Source organism: Cebus imitator, unplaced genomic scaffold (genome assembly GCF_001604975.1).
Source record: "Cebus imitator isolate Cc_AM_T3 unplaced genomic scaffold, Cebus_imitator-1.0 Scaffold261, whole genome shotgun sequence".
NCBI classification, from domain to species: domain Eukaryota; kingdom Metazoa; phylum Chordata; class Mammalia; order Primates; family Cebidae; genus Cebus; species Cebus imitator.
In genome coordinates, this window is record NW_016107576.1 from 3,364,473 (window position 1) to 3,386,484 (window position 22,012).

General features: G+C 36.8%; 2 protein-coding genes and 1 long non-coding RNA gene across 4 annotated transcripts in view; 2 read left to right on the forward strand and 1 right to left on the reverse strand.

Moving 5' to 3' along the window:
* HS2ST1 (heparan sulfate 2-O-sulfotransferase 1) overlaps window positions 1–22,012 on the forward strand; it is a 189,282-nt gene that overhangs the window by 3,094 nt on the left and 164,176 nt on the right. The gene's annotated exons all lie outside the window — the stretch shown is intronic.
* On the reverse strand, window positions 5,368–7,897 carry LOC108283511 (ras suppressor protein 1-like). Its single transcript, XM_037728301.1, is given in 1 exon segment — window positions 5,368–7,897. A coding segment is annotated over 1 exon segment (834 nt). The 5' UTR covers window positions 6,837–7,897; the 3' UTR covers window positions 5,368–6,002.
* Window positions 20,338–21,837, forward strand: LOC119467129. Its single transcript, XR_005195654.1, has 2 exons — window positions 20,338–20,820; window positions 21,455–21,837. It is a non-coding gene; the product is annotated as an uncharacterized LOC119467129 (long non-coding RNA).

Consider the following 22,012-nt stretch of genomic DNA (forward strand, 5'->3'; position numbering starts at 1 on the left):
AGCAATGCCTACAAAAAAAAAAAAAAAAAAAATCCCGAAACAACAGAGTGCCATTTTTGCAGATGCAGGAACAGGCTTAGAGGTTATATACTTGCCCAAGGCCACATCACATTTAAGTGGCAGAGCCAGGATTGCATACCAGGTATGTCTGATTCCAAATTAAGTGCTCCTTTAATTATGTCTGTCTAAGACTTTATATTGACATTACACCGTGATTTGGCTATTTGAATAGAGTTTTAAAATTGTAATATCAATGTTTAATTGCATTTATTATAAGAATATCATTCAGAGAAAGTTGAATTTCTGGCACAGAGGAGTTGGTTTAATGTAACATCTGCCCCTTGTTTATATTCATGTAATGAACATAATTATGTTAATGAAACAACTGAAATAGATAGCATTTCTTTTTCTATAGGAAAAAAAAATCTGATTTGTCTTCCATACTTCCAAAATCACAACGTTAAAAAGCATTTTTATTTTGGCATTAAAAAAAAAACTTAAACATTTTGTCCTTAAAAGTAGTTGTTATTTTCATTGTAGAAGATTCCAAAGGATAGTATTATCTGATAGTGCCTTTAATATATCTTGATTTGAGAGTACAGTATTTTGATGGTGAGACCTCTAAATAGAGCCATAGATGTATTCAAAACTGAGGTGTACTCATTGACCACTTGGAAAATTCACTAATTAGGAATTCCTAAAATAAACCAATATTCAATAATACAGTTTTTAAATTTATTTTTAATTTTTATTTTTTTGAGAAGTTTTGCTCTTGTTGCCCAAGCTCGATGCAATAGCAGGATTTCGGCTCACTACAACCTCTGCCTCCCGGGTTCAAGTGATTCTCGTGCCTCAGACTTACAAGTAGCTGGGATTACAGGCATGCACCACCATGCCTGGCTAATTTTTTGTGTTTTTAGTAGAGACGGGGTTTCACCACATTAGTCAGGCTGGTCTTGAACTCCTGACCTGGTGATCCGCCATCTCGACCTCCCAAAGTGCTGAGATCACAGGCGTGAGCCACTGCGCCTGGCTGTTTTTATTTTTTAAAAAACAAATACGGCATTTCGGTGCACATATTACAATGAAATTTGCTTTTTTTTGCCTTGAATGTTACAGACTTCTTTCCAGGTCAATATATATAAATGTGACTTATCCATTCCATTAGTAATAGCTGTATAATATTCCAAAGTATGTGTGTATCATAAATTATGAAGCCATTATTCTAGTAATGGACAGTTTGTCCCCCCATTTGTCATTTATGTGCACACACACACACACGTAAATTTTTTGCCTGTTTCTTTTTTTTCTTGGTGTTATAAACAATTGCAGGAAAGGTCCTTATATGTCTATTTAACTTATGTAGATGTCATTTTGTGCTAGGATGAATTTTACATGTGAGATTGCTGGGACAAAGGATATACATATTTTATAATTTAACAGATTTTAAAATCTACTTTTCAACCATTTTTGTTTTTCAAAAGGTATAGTAATCTACACGGCCAGCCCACATTCATAAGCACTGGAAGATATCAGCTTTTAGTTTTTGCCAGTGTGAGCCTGTGGAATGATAAATTAATTTACCTTCTACTTTCTAGTTAGGTTGAACATCATTACATAAGTTTATTGCCCTTTTACTTGTTAATTTTCATTTGTCTATTTTTCTATTGGGTGGTTTACTTATTTTTTTTTTCTTTAATGTTAGAATTAGTACTCCTTTATCTGTCGTATGTCTTGCCTTTTTTTTTTTTTTTTGGTGTGTTGCTCTGTTGCTGAGGCTGGAGTGCAGTGAGCAGTGGTGTGATCTCGGCTCACTCTTGCCTCACCCTCCCAAGTAGCTGGGGTTACAGGTACATGCCACCACGACCAGCTAATTTTTGTATTTTTAGTAGAGATGGAGTTTTACCATGTTGGATGGGCTGGTCTAGAATTCCTGACCTCAAGTGATCTGCTCCCCTCTGCCTTCCAAAGTGCTGGGATTACAGGCGTGAGACACCACACATGGCCTCTTGCATTTGTTTTTGTCTAGGTTTGCCGTTTGTTTCTTAACTTTTATGGTTGTGTTTTGCTCATGTAGATGTTTTAAAATACACACAGTTAAATCTATCAATTTAGGCAAGTAGTTTTCATATGTTGCTTAAGAAGATTTCCCTGAGCCAGGATCGTGTACATTCTCTGTATTTTATTATAGTATTTTATAGTTTATTACATTTGGCTCTTTAAACCATTTATATGTTTACAGAGATTTATCATGATATTCTCAGTAAATCATTGTTTTCCAACTGTATGTTAATATTCCTTCTTTTAATCACATATTAAGTTTTCGTATGTTCTTGGATCGATTTTGGAAGCTGTTTTCCACTAATCAGAAATTCTTTAAACCTCAGGGACCCATAAATAGGCTTCAGGGTATCAGTGAATTCCCTGAAATTATATACATAACTTTCATCAGATTTGCAAAGGAGTATGATTCCTTTAATGGCAAGGATCACAGATTTGTAGTAGATGTTTCACATTTAATGGACTTTTTTTTGTTTTTAATAACATGCAGATTGTGAATTAAATTTAGGAGATAAGCACATTATAGTTGTGCAAAAGAAGTTTTTCAACTTCAAATGAAGTTAAAAATACTTCTTTGTGTTAAAATTTAGACTTAATTGTCTAGTGAGAAATGGACAAGGACAGGGAATCCAAATGAAAACTATTTAGCTGTGGCTTACTACCAAACAGGTCAGAATTTGTGACTTGTAAAAAGTAGTTCTTTCCGAATTACAAGAGCACACTTGTTGCTAATATTGACTGGTGGAGCAGTGCATTGAAATGTTTTCTCACATAAATGATAGAACTATGTCCTTGGTAAATTTATTTTCTGTAGGGTTTTAGCATTATAAATAATATTTGTTGACTATATTCCTATATCCCTACATGAATTTATGAGCATGTTAGGAATAATTTTACATGGAAAAATTAATTCAGAATGGATTATACTCATCCATTGGTGATAATTATGGCACTCATTATGTTCTTAAAACTCTACTAAACAAAACAACTAATTCCATGACCAAGGTGGAGACTGCTTTTTGAAGTTGGTAGTTTTCACAAGTGCCTGAAACCATGCAGTGATACCTATAAGATGTTCCAGAGAATGATAGATTTCCTCACTTCTGAAATCGTTTGGAAAACCTCACGGTAGCTACTGTTTTGAGGACTTTGGGTTAATAGGAATACTGTTATTCCAGAATTAGTAATTGGTGCCTCATTTATGAGTTCTATATAGGATACCTAGTGCCATGGAGTAGTCCCCTGAAACAGTTGATCTCAATTAAGATAATTCCAGAATGTCTGGTCACCACTGTGGTAAGCTTTCTAATAGCTTTTTGGCACTTAATGAAATTGAAATAATAATGAGTGTTCAAATACTGCTCTCCAGAAAGACCACTTTTGAAGGATGTACTTATAGATGAACTTCATAATTGTGGTTCACTATAGCCTAATTATTTTTAAGATCTACCCATCTACCAGTACCTGTACTTATGTATTCTACCTTTCTGCCTAACAATAGATTAACTGTCAGTGTTCCTGTTGGGTCACTTGTGCACCTGATTCTGTTGCCTCACTTGCCTAAAGACACGTTTCCAGAAGCTTTCCCTCATTGTTCAATAATTACCATTTTCTCCCTTTCTGCTGTATTATTCTCATTAGCGTATAAGCATGATATTGTTTCTCTCATCTGAAAAATGAAACAGTGCTTTCTTTTGATTCCCACTTTTCCAGCTAATCTCTGTCCCATATTTCTGCTCCTTTTTGTAGAAAAACTTCCCCCAAATTTGTTTTTTTTCTCACTGCCTCTAATTGCTAAAGTCACTAGTAACTTTCTTAAATGCTATGGTCAAGTTTTAGTCTTCTTACTTGACATATCAGCAGAAGTAGGCACAATTGATGACTTCTTTCTTAGGAGGTTTTTTTAACTTGATTTCCAAGATACCACATCCTTGGTTTTTTTCCCACCTCACCGGTCACTTCTCGGTCTCCTGTGTTAGATTCTCCTTTTCTCCCCAACCTCTTAACATAAGAAAATCCAAGGACTCAGTTTTTGGAACTCTATTTCTTCTCCCTTAGTTGGTGATTTATATGTTGACAGGTTCCAGATAGATATTTCTCGTTCAGACCTATTTCCTAAACATTAGATTCATGTAATTCAGGTACCCACTTGACATTTTCTTTGGGTAATTACATAGGCTTTTCAGTCTCCAAAACATCAACATTATCTGCAAGTTTTGCACACTGTTGGTAAGATCTGTCCGTCTCCTGCCTTACCCTACCTAACCCCAATCTGTTTATTTCTGTCTTCTTCAATTTTAGTTGATGACACCTCCATTTTTCCAGTGTCTAACGTTTTCCTTGATTTTTCTTTTTCTCACCTTCTGTATCTCGTCTGTCAAGAAAATCTTACTAGCTTTAGAATATGCCTACTACCCAACACTTATACTGTTGTCACCCTAATTCACTGTACCCTCATTTCTTTTTTTTNAAAAAAAAAAAAAAAAAAAAAAAAAATTGAGGGAGAGGCAAACACAGGCTCTAGAAAAACAATATCATCAACTCTCTATCCCAAAACAGGTGATGGCACCCGGGAAGCCTCTTCCCACAGTTAAAAGTTCTATCAGGAAGTTGTCCACAGCTACAAGTTGAGACCTTGCTCTGCGGCCTCTCTGACTGAAATGCAAAGTCTGTTTCCTAATTAACTCAGAACTTTTTATTTGGTTTTGATTTTGGCTTTTTAAACACCCCAGTGGAGCACAAGTGAGAAGCTGAAAAGACACAGCAGAGAAGGGTGGGCCCCTTCTCCCAGTCCATTTGAAAAGACGTTGCATCTTCATACACCTTTCTTCTGTGCAGGTCTTCTGCAGTGGGCAACTCTTTGAGTGGGCACCAAACCTCAGCTTGCATTTATTTTCATTTTCAGACATACCACTGTTGAGACGAAGGAAAGCTGTCTGTCACAGATGTTAAACAATGGGTGGTGTAATGACTCTGCAGCTGTGGTTTCCACCCTGGGTGTGGTGTGGTGTGTGCACATTTACACAACTTCTTTGGCAACAAAGTTGCTTAGAAGGATGCTCTGATGTGAGCAGATTTTCTGCCGAGACAAAAAAACATAGTTGAGGGTTTTTTCTCTCTCCCTTTCACAGTTCTTGTCTACCAGCCCCTGGCAGAAATCACCATTTCTTCGGCGAAGGAATGCTACTTTCCAAAATCCTTTGGCAGACTCTCCTAGAGAGTTGTTTTTCTGCTTCCTAATTTAGAAAGTCTTCAAAGAAAAAAAGACAAAAAAAAAAAAAAAAAAAAAAACTTGACAAATTAATGTGAGAAGAAACGAACTGTGATATAATTTTGCATTTCTTTCATGAAAAGTTTGAGTTTATCATCTATAACCAATAAAATTGGATAAGATAATCTTGGGGAGAAAAGTAAATGAAAACATGTTGTACCCCATGATCAGACTGTTCTTTATTTCAGGTCAATAAGTAACATGTGATACAAATGCAAGATTTTATTAAAATATCATTTGTAAGTGAAATTAACATATCTTGGTGAAGGAAGAGTTTTAATGAAGCAAAATAATGAGTTATGTGCATCAACAGAAAGAGTGAAAAGTATTAACAGTGACATTTAAATGGTTACGTGACTTTATTCTTTGGATAATAACCAACCTTGTGATGTCTATTCAAGAAAAGCCTGTGCCCACTATGGAATTTGCAGTTGAATAAGAGCTTTGTTCTATGCTTTTGGTAATTTAAAAGGAGCAAATGGGAACGATTTAAAGACCTTATAACAATCTCCCACCTACCAGAAGAATCTAAAACGTAAGGTGGGAAGCATTAGAGTGAAAAGAAATACAAAAAAGGCCACACACGCATTGCGTTTGAGAGACAGAGCAAGAGAGAATGAAGTGTTGGAGAGAGAAGGTGCTGGAAGGCCACCTGATGCCAACCCCTTCCTTATCTGTTCTTGGCCGCCAGCGGTTTCCGGCTGATCTTTTTCGATTTGTCATTATTCTTCTTTGGTGGCTCTGGGTTGGCCTGCATGTGTCTGCCGTAGAGGTATTTGTATGTTTCAGAACGGATATACTCAAAAACATGGGACACTCCAAGCTGGAACTGGTCGGCAATGGGGGTCACCCAGGGATTGTTCTCGGCTTTGAATACCTGCTTCTGACCAGTTAAATCCAAGTTTCCTAGTTCTGGGGGCAGAACGGTGAGGCGGTTCCCCTGAATGTGGAGTTATTTAAGCTGGGTAAGCTCCCCGATTTCCTTAGGCAGCGAGATCAGGTCGTTATCCCTAAGGCTGAGTATCTGCAACTTTGTGAGCTTCCCGATGTCTGGCGGCAGGATTTCAAAATCGTTGTCACTTAGATAGAGTGCACACAGGGTGGTCAGGTAGAAGAAGTTTCCCGGAAGAGAATTTTCGTTCAAGTTGTTGTAAGTCAAGTCCAGAACCTCAAGAGCTGGCAGGGAGCCGAAGCCTCGTGGCAACGTGTTCAGCCTGTTCATGCCAAGGTTCAGGTGTTTGAGCTTTTGAAGGCTGCTGATCTGCGTAGGCAGCTCCTCGATCTGGTTATTAAAAAAGTTGAGCACTTCCAAATTCTTCAGTTCTGCTATGTTTGGTGGCACTGTTGTTGGCTTGTTATGGCTGAGGACCAGTTGTGTGATATGGGATAAGGAAAACAGGCCGTTGACATCCAGCATGTTGGAGATGCCCCGGTCACTCATGTCCACTTCGGGCTGGTTCTTCTCCCGGCTCTCCTCCACCAGCTTCTTCAGAGACTTGGACATGGTCGCGGAGAGCAGCCCCTATGAGGGTGGGTGTGCAACCACAGGCTTCGGCAGGACGCACTCCGGCGGCGGGAGATGCCCTGGGTCCGGGCAACACCGGCACCGAACAGCGAACACGCCCTGTCTTGCCGCCCCGCGCAGGCGCACCTGTACCCTCATTTCTAACTTGGATTACTGCCACATCTTAGCTAGTATATTTGTTTCCAAATTTACCTGTAGGCTAGTTTCAATGTAACAGCTACAGTGATCCTTTAAACATGTAAATCAAGTCATGTGGCTCTTCTGCATAAAACTTTAGAGAAGCTTCCTGAGTTAGTATGATGCTAGCTGCTTTTAAAACAAAGCCCAAAATTTTATTGTCTAATTACAATAATTAAAAAACATTTTTTAAAAACTCATATTAGGTGATCTTTCTTGATAGGTAGTTTGCTCGTACATGGATGATTTAAGGTCTTCGGTACCAGTATCTGTTATTCTACCATCCCCTCTGGCCTCAGCCTAGGAAAGAGGCAAGAGAAGGGTGAGAGGGTACCCTCTTCTAAACTTTGGCTTCTTTTACCACTCAGTATGTTAGTGAGAGCTAGTCACTGTCTGTATTCAAGGATTAAGGCTGGGAATGGAGTTTTTAGCTGGCAGTCACCAGTTAAAATGGTATACCATAGAAGGGGGAGTATAAATTCGATTTTTTTATTCCTTTTGAATGAATCCTAATGTTTATTTGACTTGTTTTATGACTCAGTATAAACTGCCTATCTGTGAAATGAGAGAAAATATTTGCAAACCACACATTTGATAAGGTGATGATATTAAAAATATATAAGGAACCCAAACAACTCAATTCCTGTATTAAGAAAATAAATAACCTGATTAAAAAATGGGTAAAGGATCTGAATAGACATTTCTCAAAAGAAGACCTACAAATGGTAGGCATATCCTGTTAATATTAACCTACTGGTGTATTTATATTAAAAGTGGATTTTTGGGAGACAGCATCTAATTTTGGATCTAATTTCACAATCTCTTTTGTAAATGGAATAGTTAGAACACTTAATATGTTTATTTATGTGGTTGGGTTTAAATCTGTGAGCTGTTATTTGTTTTCTGTTTGTCTTAGTTGCTCTGTTTCCTTTTTTCTCGTGTCTTTAGGATTAAAGAGGTATTTTTAAGTTCCATTTTTTTTATTTGATGACTTACTAGCAGTGCTCTTTGTTGTTGTTTTTAGTGGTTGCTTAAGGGTTTATGGTATACATTATACAATTTCTTGTGTAGTATAAGAACGTTAATGTATTTTCACTTTTTTTTCTGGATTCTTCTCATTATATGTTTACTTCTATACATGAGTCCTACAATACATTGTTATTTTTTCTTATTTTTTTAAAGAGATATAAAATGTTTAAAAAATTGTTTAAAATTTATTCACATATTTACCATTCCCATTGTTTTTCTGTGTGTGTGTGTGTGTGTGTGTGTGTGTGTGTGTGTATATGCAGATTTTTATGTGGTATCATTTTTCTTCATCCTGAATAATTTCTTTTAACATTACTTATACTTAAAAATATAGTGGTGATGAATTCTTTTTACTTTATATGTCTGAAAAAGTCTTTGTTTACCATAGCGTGTGAAGGATATTTTTGTTGGGTATAGAATTCTAAGCTAACATTTTTGTTGTTTCAGTACTTTAAAGATGTTGTTGCATTGTCTTCTGGCTTGCATTGTTTCTGATGAGAAGGCTGTCATCAGTCTTTGTTCCACTATATGTAGTGTGTCTTTTATTTTTCACTCTTTGCCTACTTTTAAGATTTTCACTATGTTTTTAATTATTTGATTATAATGGCCCTTAGTTTGTTGAGCTGGGGTTTGTTGAGCTTCTTGGATCTGTGAGTTTATAGTTTGTATTACATTTAAAATATTTTGGCCATTATTTCTTCACATATTAATTTTTCTGTGCTGTTTCTCCTTTCAGGAACTCAAAATACACTTATATTAGACCACATGAAATTGTTCTACTGAAAGTTCAGTGATGTTCTGTTTATCTTTCTCAATCTTCTTGTTTTAGATAGTTTTTACTGCTAGTTCTTTAATTTGCCAATCCTTCTGCAGTGTGTAATCCACTTTTAATCTTACCCAGTTTATTTTTTATCTCAGGTGTTTCTTTTATCCCTGCCCTTCCAGAAGTTCAATATAGGCCTTTAAAAAATTATCTTTCATTTCTTTGCTTAAAATTCTGTATTAGACTGTTTTCATGCTGCTGATAAAGACATACCAGAGACTGAGCAACTTAGAAGAGAAAAAGGTTTAATTGGACTTATAGTTCCACATGGCTGGGAAAGCCTCACAATCATGGCAGAAGGCAAGGAAGAGTAAGTCACATCTTATGTGGATGGCCGCAGGCAAAAAATGAGAAAGCTTGTGCAGGGCAATGCAATCAGATATCATGAGACTTATTCACTATCATGGGAACAGCACAGGAAAGACTTGCCCACATGATTCAGTTACTTTCTACCAGGTCCCTCCCACAACACAGGGGCATTCAAGATGAGATTTTGTTGGGGACACAGCCAAACCATATCATTCTACCCCAACCCCTCCAAAATCTCATGTCCTCACGTTTCAAAACCAATCATGGCTTCCCAACAGTCCCCCAAAGTCTTAAACTCTTTTCAACATTAACTCAAAAGTTCACAGTCCAGAGTCTCATCTGAGACAAGGCAAGTCCCTTCCACCTATAAGCCTGTAAAATTAAAAGCAAGTTACTTCCTAGATACATTGGGTAAATACAGCAATTTCAAGAGGGAGAAATTGGGCAAAACAAAGGGGCTAAGGCTCCATGCAAATCTGAAATCCAGTGGGGCAGTCAGATCTTAAAGCTTCAAAATGATATCCTTTGATTCCATGTCGCACGTTCAGGTCATGCTGACACAAGAGTTGGGCCCCCATGGCCTGGGGCAGCTCCACTCCTGTGGTGAATGCATGATATAGCTTTACTCCCGGCTACTTTCATGGGCTGGCATTGAGTGTCTACATATTTTCCAGGTGCACAGTGCAAGCTGTCAGTGGATCTACCATCTGAGGTCTAGAGGACTGTGGCCCTTTTCTCATAACTCCACTATGTGGTGCTCCAGTACGAACTCTGTGTGGGGGCTCCAACCCCACATTTTCCTTCCACACTGCCCTAGCAGAGGTTCTCCATGAGCTGCCTGGGCATCCGGTGTTTCCATACATCTTCTGAAATCTAGGTGGAGGTTCCCAAACCTCAGTTCTTGACTTCTGTGCACTCACAGGCTCAACACCACATGGAAGATATTGCACCCTCTGAAGGCATGGCCTGAGCTCTACGTTGGCCCTTATCAGCCATGGCTGCAATGTCTGGGACTAGGGGCACCAAGTCCCCAGACTGCACATAGCACAGGGACCCTGGGCCTGTCCCACTAAACCATTTTCCCCTTCTAAACCTCTGGGCCTGTGATGAGCGGGGCTGCCATGAAAACTTCTGACATGCCTTGGAGACGTTTCCCCATTGTCTTGGGGATTACAATTCAGCTCCTTGTTATTTATGCAAATTTCTGCAGCAGGCTTGGATTTTTCCTGAGAAAATTGAATTTTCTATTGCATTGTCAGTCTGCAGATTTTCCAAACTTTTATGCCGTTTCCCTTTTAAAACTGAATGCCCTTGATAGCACCCAAGTCACCTCTTGAGTGCTTTGCTGCTTAGAAATTTCTCCAAATACCCTAAATCATCTCTCTCAAATTCAGAGTTCCACAGATCTCTAGGGCAGGGGCAAAATGCTGCCAGCCTCTTTGCTAAAACATAACAAGAGTCACCTTTACTTCAGTTCCCAACAATTTCCTCATCTCCATCTGAGACCACCTTAGACAGGACTTTATTGTTCATATCACTATCAGCAATTCAACAAGTCTCTAGGAAGTTTCAAACCTTTCCACATTTTCCTGTCTTCTTCTGAGCCCTCAGAACTGTTCCATTCTCTGCCTATTACCCGGTTCCAAAGTTGCTTCCACATTTTTGGGTATCTTTTCAGCAACACCCACTCTACTGATACCAATTTACTGTATGAGGCCATTTACATGCTACTGATAAAGACATGCCCAAGACAGCAATTTACAAAAGAAAGAGGTTTAATTGGACTTACAGTTCCACATGGCTGGGGAAGCCTCACAATCATGGTGGAAGGCAAGGAGGAGTAAGTCATATCTTACCCGGATGGTGGCAGGCAAAAAATGAGAATGCTTGTTCAGGGGAACGCCTCTTTTTAAAACCATCAGATCTCATGAGACTTATTCACTATCATGAGAACAGAATGGGAAAGACTTGCCCCCATGATTCAATTACCTCCTGCCAGGTCCCTCCCACAACACATGGGAATTCAAGATGAGATTTGGGTGGGGACACAGGCAAACCCCATCATATGCTTTTCCTATATATTTTTGAACAAGTGGAATATTGTTATAATAACTATGATGTCATTGTCTACTAATTTTATCATCTGTGTCGTTTCTCGGTTGCTTTCTATTGATTTGCTTTCCTCTACATTATGGGGCATATTACCCTGCTTCTTTACATGTCAGGTAATTTTGAACTGTATGGCAGACATCCATTTTACCATAATTTTACCTTGCTAGGTACTGGATATTTTCATATTCCTGTGCTTTCAAGCTTTGTTTTGGGACATACTTAAGTTATCTGGAAACAGCGTTTCTTTTTGAGGTGTGCTTTTAAGTTTGTTTAATGGAGCCACAATAGCTTTTAGCCTAGGACTAATTTTGCTCCATTACTGGCAGTCCCTTGTAGTGCCCCTTCAGAGTATTCCACCCAGTGCCCTGTGTATTAGAAGGTTTTGCCACTTTGGCTGAAGGGAATACTGACCCCCAAAATTGTTCCACTTGCCCATTTTGTTTTTTTTTTTTTTTGAGACGGAGTTTCGCTCTGGTTACCCAGGCTGGAGTGCAATGGCGTGATCTCGGCTCACCGCAGCCTCTGCCTCCTGGGTTCAGGCAATTCTCCTGCCTCAGCCTCCTGAGTAGCTGGGATTACAGGCACGCACCACCATGCCCAGCTGATTTTTTGTATTTTTAGCAGAGACAGGGTTTCACCATGTTGACCAGGATGGTCTCGATCTCTTGACCTTGTGATCCACCCGCCTCCGCCTCCCAAAGTGCTGGGATTACAAGCGTGAGCCACCACGCCCGGCCACTTGCCCATTTTGAATGGTTTTTTTTTGACCTCAGTTTCTTAACACATATGCACTGAGAGGTGCTCTGCTAAAAATTCTGGTTTTAGCTCTGCCCTCTTCAGTACACTGCCCAGCAAACTTCAGCTGCCTGTCTCTCCTTGATACTTGCTCCTTAATTCAAGGAGAATGTTGGATCCCTGAGTTCTCCCTCCCCATGCTGTAGTGTGGAAACTCTCTCAGGCAGTCATAGGACTCACTTCATTTCCATTTTCTCAGGAATCCTCATACTATGCTGATTTCCTGTTTAATGTCAATGTCTGAAAATTGTTGTTATATATTTTATAATTCTGTTTTCTTGTTTTAGGTAAGAGGGTAAGTCTATATAGTCTTTTTTACTCCATCTTGGCTATTTGTAGAAGCTGAGTGGATCTTTGATTGTGTGTCCCCAGGTTGACCAAAGGGGAAAGTAGTGAAGTTGGATCATTGGAATGATAATTAGTAATTGAAACTAATATTGTAAATTCAGGGAAAGAATCACGATTTTTATATGCTTCTTGATTTCCTCATAATCTCTAGCATGGTTTGGAGCACAGGCCTTAGTAAGTTGTTAACTGAAAGTTAGGGAAGACTTACCCATGATAGCTCTCTACCTTTCTCCTTCTCATAGAAGTTTCAAGTTAGTTAATTCTTTCGAATATTACCAATTTTATTCTGACTTTAAGAAACTAGGCCTATTGTATCCTTTTAGATACAGGTGAGTCTAAGAGGAAAGCTCTTTGAGACTGGCTGATGAACCATCTGGCTCCAGAAGAGCTTTTTTTGCTTTTCCTGTTAGTATGACTCTTGAGCTAACTGGTCACATTCTTGCTGGGTGTGGCTATATGAATATTTCTGTTCAGAGGCTTCTTTCCTGTATTCTTTCCAGAATACCTTTATTCCAAGCTAAATAGTGGGGAAGAGAATCAGAGGGATGGTAGTGCTGATAGTAATTATAATCAATATGTTGCATGTATAGAAAATGCATATATGCCCTAAGGTGAATATTACTATTATAGCTCTCAGATCTTCAACGTGACATGATGTGATTCTTGCTAAAGGTAGTTAGGTTATACTGAACCTTTGAGTACTCTAAAGTGTCAAGGACAAGTCTTTTAAATTGTTACTGATGGATTCTCCTGTGGGAAGGTAGTAGTTTGAAAATGGTGAATTGATTTGGTACTTAAATAGCAGCTTAAAACTGGATTTAGAGGGAAGGTAATGTCCACTTTCCTAAATTTCAGTATGTTAGGAATAATCCATTAGTACCACCTTATGTTTTTCCATTATTTATTTTTAAATTTGTGACGTAGCTAGAAATAAGTGATTTGTATAGGTAAGCACTCAGAAATGGCTGTAGACTGATCAGTTGTCAGTTGGGAAAGGGAAGCTATGTTGGAAAACATCTTAGAGTTTTACTTGGTATGGTTAAGGATTTGAGGTTAAGTGACTATGCAAGTGCAAGCTATGTTTGAGTTGGGCTTAATGAATGTAATTTAGAGATGTTATTGGTTCATTGATAAAACATTTCTGGTGTGTATGCTTTGAAGCAAAACAGTATAGGAAATGGGCTGATCAAACTAGTTTTATTTTTTTCTGCTACATAAGTTGGTAGGTTTTGGTGTCTGAATAAGACAGACAATGAATTCTATATTAACTGCTCAGTTATTACCATGCTTTCAAAATAATGCTTTGTTACAGTATGTCTTTTAGTTAATAGTAACTTAAAAAAATGAAATCTTTAGGAAAAACTAACTGCACGGCATAAATATTTAAACTAAAATGTTGCTGCAAACTTGAATTTTTATTGTGTGGTCAATAGAATTGCAAATTCTACCCTATTTTTATTCTAAGAGTTTGATGATTAGGGCTATCTATATTTCTTTCAGTTTCTAAGGTGTGATGTAAAAGGACATCAGCCTAATGTTTCAGTGATAAAAAAAATATATACAATTTTAAATATAGGCAGGAATATTAGAGCTTTGAGTAAAATTGAGTTACTGGATTAAAATCAATAAAATCCTTCAACCTTGCATTTGATTTACTTGTTCAGGGTTTGTCCGTGCCAAACTGAAACTAGTTCAGCAGTGAGGTTTGACACTAAGGTTTTTTACTGTATTTAGATTTGATCTGTATTTAAGATTCTTGATTTTTATTCTGTATTTGGATATTAAGAAAGTGCCTTCAATTGCCAGTGCTTTTATTTCAACACGGTTTTATTGCTTTTCAACAAAACACACCTCTTATAGAGTGTTGGATGTTTCCAGAATATTTTACACCTCTGGCAGAAAAACTCAATTGTTTCGTCCATAGAATGGCCGATTAGAAAGACTGGCCTAAAATGATTTTAATGTATTTTAATAGATAGCTATTGCAATTTGAAACGTATACTATTGTCTTCTAGGACATAAATTTCTTCTTTCCTTCCTGCTTGAAGGTTAAAAAAAAAAAAGCAAACACTTGTATGATGATATTTTAGTGTCTTAAAATGGATTTTTCAGCCATCAAATAAGGGATATGTGTAGCTTTTGCACCTTACCTGGGATTTGTCAGTGATACTCTCTGACTTGGTATGTGCCTGTCTAGGTTTGTCTTATAGATAAGATGCCATTATGTGCCCTTTTTCTTTAGTCCTAGGTTGGAACTTTGTGATTAATTAGTAAGCCATCATGACCTCTGAATCTTCATTTGTAACAGTAACTAACAGTTATGAGTACTTACAGTGTATTTATAAATGTTTTATGTGTATAGTTTCATTTAATGTAAATGATACTTGTTCTGCTTTCCTCAGAGAATTCTTGTGAAGATAAATGATCTTCAAATGAGATAATGAATGGGAAAATGTTTGTACCAACACTGTAGTTATAAATTGTTATTAATAATGACATTAATATCTAACTGCTTTTTCTTTGCTGTTGTTGTCTTTAAGGTTTAATATAGTCTACAGTCTGCATTTTTTGGTACTGTAGTTTTTACCAGTGCCCCACCTCATAGGATGACCCTTGTCTTACAAGTTGTTCAGATAAATCACATGATGTTTTATGAGTTATAGATTTGACATTCAGATTAGCTTTTTATTCTTTCCTTCCTTAGGAAGGAGTAATTATCACTGGCAATTCATATTGTTATTTGCCTCCTTAAAGTAGAAATCTATTTGTTTTCATATAAATTCTAGAAAAGCTCTGGCTTTTTGACATTACTGAACTCTCTTTACTCTTTCCTACTAATCCCTGTGAAATTGAAAATTAAAAGATTTATGAAATGTAAATTAAATTTGAATTCTGATGGGAATTTTTGCATGTGTATATGTATGTATTTATGTGCATATAAAGGTATTAAATAACTCTTTGGCCCTAAAGTTTTAAAGGACTAATGACAGTCAAATAAATGAAAGAAGAAAGAACCTAAGCCTATTTCTCCATTTTAGAAAAAGTTTTATGTGATAGTTCCTTTATTATATTGTCAGTTTTCCCATGGTGATTCATTGTCATATCCCAAATAGAGGAATGTGTTCTGTATCCTTTATTTAAATTAGGAAAGTTCAGCTTTTCTTATTGTTTTCACTCAAAAACAGAATAGCATAGGCTGTACTTTAATATTTACAGCCAAGATTTTGAGGATGACTTTAGAAAAGACAAAATTCTTGAATCTTACATAGCTTCAAACACTATTAACTTAGGTAAAGAGTTTTTTGCCATTCTACAATCAGAAATTTTGGTAGACTGAAATGGTAGACTATGAGAGATAAACTGTGTTATGATCACCTCTTTTGTCATATATATTGTTACTACGTTTTTTTGGGCATTATAGCATTATTCTTAAGTACAGGTCAGCCTTACTGAAGAATTTAACATGTAGTTGTGTACAATTTCATGAGTAGAGCAGTGACTTGATTTGCATATTTTAATGTTTACAAATATCTTTAAAATTTTTCCTAATTAGCAGTGAAAACATTTTGAAAGAAATGCTGGATTTGTGGGAAGCTCAGCTTGCATTTTATCTGTACCTTTAAAACTTTAAAAAATTCATTTCATAATGACTTTACCAATGTAGATTTGAGAATGACAGAATGGAGAAACAACATGAACCTTTTACATTTCACCTAACCTTCCCGTATCCCTACATGAAGCATAGTACCCCATACATGGAAACTGCCTTAATTTTTATTTTGTTTCCAGTAACTTAAGCATACACAGCTAAGAGAAATATGGATTAAGTTGGCTATTATAAGCTATGGTTTTTAAATATGATTTGAAATAAGTATTGTTAGATTAATATTAAAGGCTAAAGTGAAATTACCAAAGCACATATTAAAGACAAATTTGGGCTGGGCGCGGTGGCTCACGCCTGTAATCCTAGCACTTTGGGAGGCCATGGCAGGTGAATCATGAGGTCAGGAGTTTGAGACTAGCATGGCCAACGTGGTAAAACCCTGTCTCTACGCAAAATACAAAAAAATTAGCTGGGTGTAGTGGTGGGCACCTGTAATTCCAGCTACTTGGGAAGCTGAGGCAGGAGAATCACCTGAACCCGGGAGGCAGAGGTTGCAGTGAGCCAAGATTGTGGCACCACTCCAGCCCGGGCAACAGAGTAAGACTTCGTCTCAAAGGAAAAAAAAGACAAATTTGGGGAAATGTCACATGTTCTCACATACGTGAGAGCTAAAAAGAATCTGATCACATGGGAGTAGAGAATAAAAAGATTGATAACAGACTGGGAAAGGTGAGTGGTGGGGAAAATGAAGAGAAGTAGGTTATAGGGTACAAACATGCAGTCATACAGAAGGAATAAATTTAATGTTAAATTCCCCTGGTTGTTCACGATATACCATGTACCATTTCACCAATTCATGTAATATACCCTCTTATTTTATAGGCAAAGCAATAGCAGCCTGTGAGTCTTGCCTGGGGATAAAAATATTTCTGAATAAATGAAGTGATTAACAAATCATATAACTTTCATTTTAGGCTAGGGTCATGATCAAATATATTGATTTGTTATTTATAAAATTAAATTTACTGATTTAATAAATAGTGATACCTATCAGTCTTTTCCTCTCTCTGTATTGGAACAGCATTAGTAATAGAAAGCAAGCAGGATAGTCACTAAAACACATGCACTGTCAGAAACAGGAAGTGGGATTGTTTTCAAGGGAAGGAGGCAGAAGGCGGCAGGAAAAGTACAGCAGTCCAGGTTAGGTTATTGTGGTAAACTTGTCTTTCTCAGAACCTTCTGAGCACAGTTCTGAAGAAGGTAATGTAATTATAATGTGCTCATAAAATAATGGGGCAAAAAAAAAATTTCAAAGTAGTTACCTTAAGGAAGTTATACATTAGAAAATATAGTTGCTAAAAAATTTTGAAATTCTTTATGAAATTGGTTTCAGAACATTTTAAAACTGTGCAAGATTATTTTTGTAGCCATAGATTAAAATTATAATTAACATTTTTGAATTATAAAAGTAGTTATAGAAAATTTAGAGAAAGTGAAAAGTAACCCTTTTTTCACATACTAATAGAACTATTGTTCTTTGCAAAGTTTTTTCATATAGATTCTTTAGATAAACTATCTGCTTAGATGTAGATTTTTTAGTATTTATTTCTCTTGAGTTCTGTGAGCTTCCTGGATCTATAGTTCGGTGTCTCTCAATTTCGAAGAACTGATCACCATTAGTCACATATTTATTGTGTTTCTTTCCCTTCTTCTGATATTCTCATTATTCATAGTTACACCTTTTGTAATTGTCCAACAGTTCTTAAATATTGTTATATATTTTTTTAAATTCTTTTTGCTTTTTAGTTTGGGAAGTTTCTATCAATATATCTTCATTTTCTCTTACTGTTTTCTCTACTGTCTCTGTTCTGCTGTTGAATCCATTAAAGGCATTCTTCATTTCTGTTACCGATTTTTGTTTTCCATTTCAGTCTGTCTGAGAGTTTCCAGGTCTCTGCTTACAATGGCCATCGTTCTTTGAATGTCTTGTAGTTTTTTCCATTAAGGCTCTTAGCACATTAATCATAGCTACTGAATTCTGGCAGTCATAACTCCAAAATCTCTGTCATATATGAGTCTGGTTTTGATGCCTGCATTGTCTTTACAGACTCTGTTTTTTGCCTTTTAGCATGCCTTGTAATTTTTTTGGTAAGCTGGATGTGACTTAAGGGGTAGAAGGAACTGAGATAAATAGGCCTGTAGTGTGGCCTAGAGGCCTGTCTGGCTGGGAGTTAGGTTGTGTTTGCTGTTTGCTGTAGCTTTGGTGTCAGAGATTAAAATTTCCTCTCATGTATTTATTTTTGTCTCCTTTGTTGTCTTTGGGTTTCCCTAGTAACTCCTTCATAGGTAGGATCGGAGTCTTGTAGTTATTTAAGCTATAAGCCCTGTTATTACACAGGAGCCCTATTATGTGGTGGTTGTATGTGTGTGTGTAAAACTGTTTTAAATCTTATGATTTGCTCTCAGTCTTTTAGTGAGCCTGTGTCTTTGAACTGTGACCTTCATGAGTGCTTTTTAGCTACTGCAACCTCTACCTCCCAATACTTAAATGAGATAGTAGGAAGGCTGAAAGGGGGCTGGAGTTTGGAATTTCTCTTCCCACAAGTTGGTTAGGTGGTGGATAACAAACTGTGGAATGTGAAACCTTGGATGAGGGGAGGCTGTTGTAGTTTCTTTTGAGGGCAGGTCTTTGTTATTGAGAACAGAGATCTCTGGGCAACTTCAAAATGATTATTTTTTCTCCTACTGGAAGCTACAGGGAAGTTTTCTTTGATCTTCATGTGTGAACCTCTGATGGGACACCTGGAGGTAAAACTCAGGAAAGTTTCCCCTCTCACCCTCTCTCTTCCAACTAGACTGCCCATCCTGAGTTTTTAATTCTCATGCTAGTTCACATTGAACCTCTACCAATTTACATTATAGTATAAATGTTTCTATGGATACTGGCTCCAGCTGTGTGTTTCTCCTGCTGGAGTTTGTGATACCTGTAGCTGTAATTTCTGAATTCACCTCTCTCTCCAGTTTTGGGAGCAGCAATTTGTCCTGAACCTCAGTTCTCTATTGGGTCTAAGAAGAGTTACTGATTTGCAGTTGGTTCAGCTTTCAGGTTGTGAGGATAGGAGTGATGTCTTCCAAGCTCTGTACATGTCAGACCAGAAACCCTTAATGATATTTTAAAAATTGTCAAATATTCCCTTTCTGTAACTTTTTGACTGTTTTGTTCTTCAGTCTATCTGGAATTCAGCTGTGTAGCATGGAGGGAATAGGATATGTGTGTAGACCATCTGATTATGCTACTTTGTCTAATAGTTCTTGTGCTGGGATTATACTGTTTTCAATTTTTATAGCATTATATTCTTTAATATCTGGTAGAGCTAATCTTGCTTTATTAGTCTATTTGTTGTTACATATGAACCTCAGAATTATTTTATCAAGTCATTTAAAAAAGGAAGTAGGATTGTAAATAGAACTGCTTAAAATTAGTAATATAATTCGAATGATAGTGCTATGATGTTTGGATTTCCCCTCTGGAAATTTATTTCTCATTGTTGATTCAGATCTTCTTTTATGTTTTGGAGGTTTTGTAATTTTCTTTTTGTTCATTTTTTTTTTTTTTCTTTGAGATAGAGGCTAGTTCTGTACCCAGGCTAATGTGCAATGGCACAATCTCTACCCACTGCAACCACTGTCTCCAGGGTGTAAGCGATTCTCTTGTCTCAGCCTCTCGAATAGCTGGGATTACAGGCATGCACCACACCCAGCTAATTTTTTATATATTTAGTGGAGACACAATTTTGCCATATTGACCAGGCTGGTCTCAAACTCCTGACCTCAAGTGATCTGCCCATCTTGGCCTCCCAAAGTGTTGGAATTACAAGTGTGAGTGACGGCACACAACCTCATACTTTTTTTTGTCTCATTAACAGAAGTTTCTTAGGAGGTGTATTTTCTGCATTTTTAAAACCCTTTTATTTTGAAATAATTTTTGATTCACATGAAAGTTGCACAAATAGTACAGAGTTTCTGTGTATCCTTTACCAGGTTTCCCCCATCATGACATCTTATGAAACAATAATAATCAAACACAGGAAATGGATGATGGTATGGTACTATTAACTGTATGCTTTATTTAGATTTTATCAGTTTTTATTGTACTCTTTTTTTTAATATGTGTAGTTTTGCTATTATTACTGCAATGGCCTACTCCATTTCTCCCTCCCTCCCTCCCTCCATCCCTCCCTCCCTCCCTCTCTCTCTCTCCCCTGCTCTCCCTCTCTCCTTCCCTGCCTTCTGGAGAGTAAAAATGCTGTTAATTTTCAGAAGCTCCTTTGCTAATAGATTTTAAATTCTAAGTTTTTAGTTGTTTTCATTGACTTTTTTAATTTTTAAATTTTTTTTTAAATGTTCCCTTTTCATTGGTGTTGATCATTGAATTTTTTAGGCATGTAATTTTCTAATTTGCTAAAAATGTTATTTTTGTTTTTTTCTATAATGTGTCATCATATTGCATTGGCTAGGCTAGATTTCCAAATTATACTTTTTGTACCTAATTTTTACGTAATAGTCTTTGAGTTTCCCTTTAGGAGAAAAATTAGCTATTGTGTATATTATTAGTTGATTTCTGTAATAAGTGACATTAAAATTAATCGTTTGTATGCATTGAATGCTTTACCAAGTTTCAGGAGTGTAATTACATTTCAAATGAACCATGTCATTTAACCCTTACAACCTCCTAAGATATGTGTCAATATTATCCCTGTTTACAGGTGAGTAAATTCGATTGGGTTAAATAATTTATGGACCAATAAATAATTATTGGTCACATAGTTTAGGTAAGAAGCTCAAACCTGAGTTTTAAGTTTCTTACTCATTTTGCACTGAATAGTTCTTTTATAGTCTCTTCTATGGCAATAGAAAAGATGAATTGTAAACTATTCAGAGGAATTTCATTCTACAGCATACATTTATTCTATGGAACTGGCATTCTAGAATGGAGTGAATTAGGGCACGGTGGTTCATGCCTATAATCCCAGCACTTTAGGAGGCTGAGGTGGGCAGATCACCTGAGGTCAGGAGCTCAACACCAGCCTGGCCAACATGGTAAAACCCCGTCTCTACTAAAAAAACAAAAATCTGTCGGGCATGGTGGCTTATGCTGGTAGTCCTAGTTACTTGGGAGGCTGAGGCAGGAGAATCACTTGAACCTGGGAAGCAGAGGTTGTAGCAAGTTGAGATTGTGCCACTGCACTCCAGCCTGGGCAACAGGTGAGACTCTGTCTCAAAAAAAAAAGAAAAAGGAATGAATTAATTTCATGAAGAAAATTTAGGTTAAACACTGTTTGGAAACATATACCAGAATTTAACTAGACTTAATCAAAATTGTTTGTTAATATTTTAAAGGATCAAAATACTGAGCCTGTACCTCCTACCTCCTTCCTTCCAGAGGTAAGTATAGCCCCTATTGAGAATCTAAATATGTCAACATTTACTTAGGTGGTTATGGAATTAAGTATGGAAATACAAGGAAATTAATATTTTATATTTAAATATGAAGGATAATGTATAGTTAGCTTTTTGAAGAACATCAAATATTGGCTTTTCTATCATGTGAATTGTATGCATACTGTCTTATTTGTGATAATTTTAAGATGATGTCAAAGTTTCACTGTGACTTAGAGTGAGTAAATTTTCAAACAATAGAATGTATTATTTGAAAGAGGCCTTGGTTTTACTCAGCTTCCTTCCCATTTTGGGACTGCCTCCCTCTCCTATATTTTTTTCAGCATGTTATTTGGGAGAAAGGGTTTAATTTTTTATCCTAGCTGCAGTCTTTAACAGTTTTCTTAAAATATTTATTCTTATCAGATTGCCTTTCCTTCTATCTTTTATATATAAAGATAAAGATATATATGTAAAGATGTTAGCTCAAATCTGAGCTAATCAGGGTTTTTTTTTTTT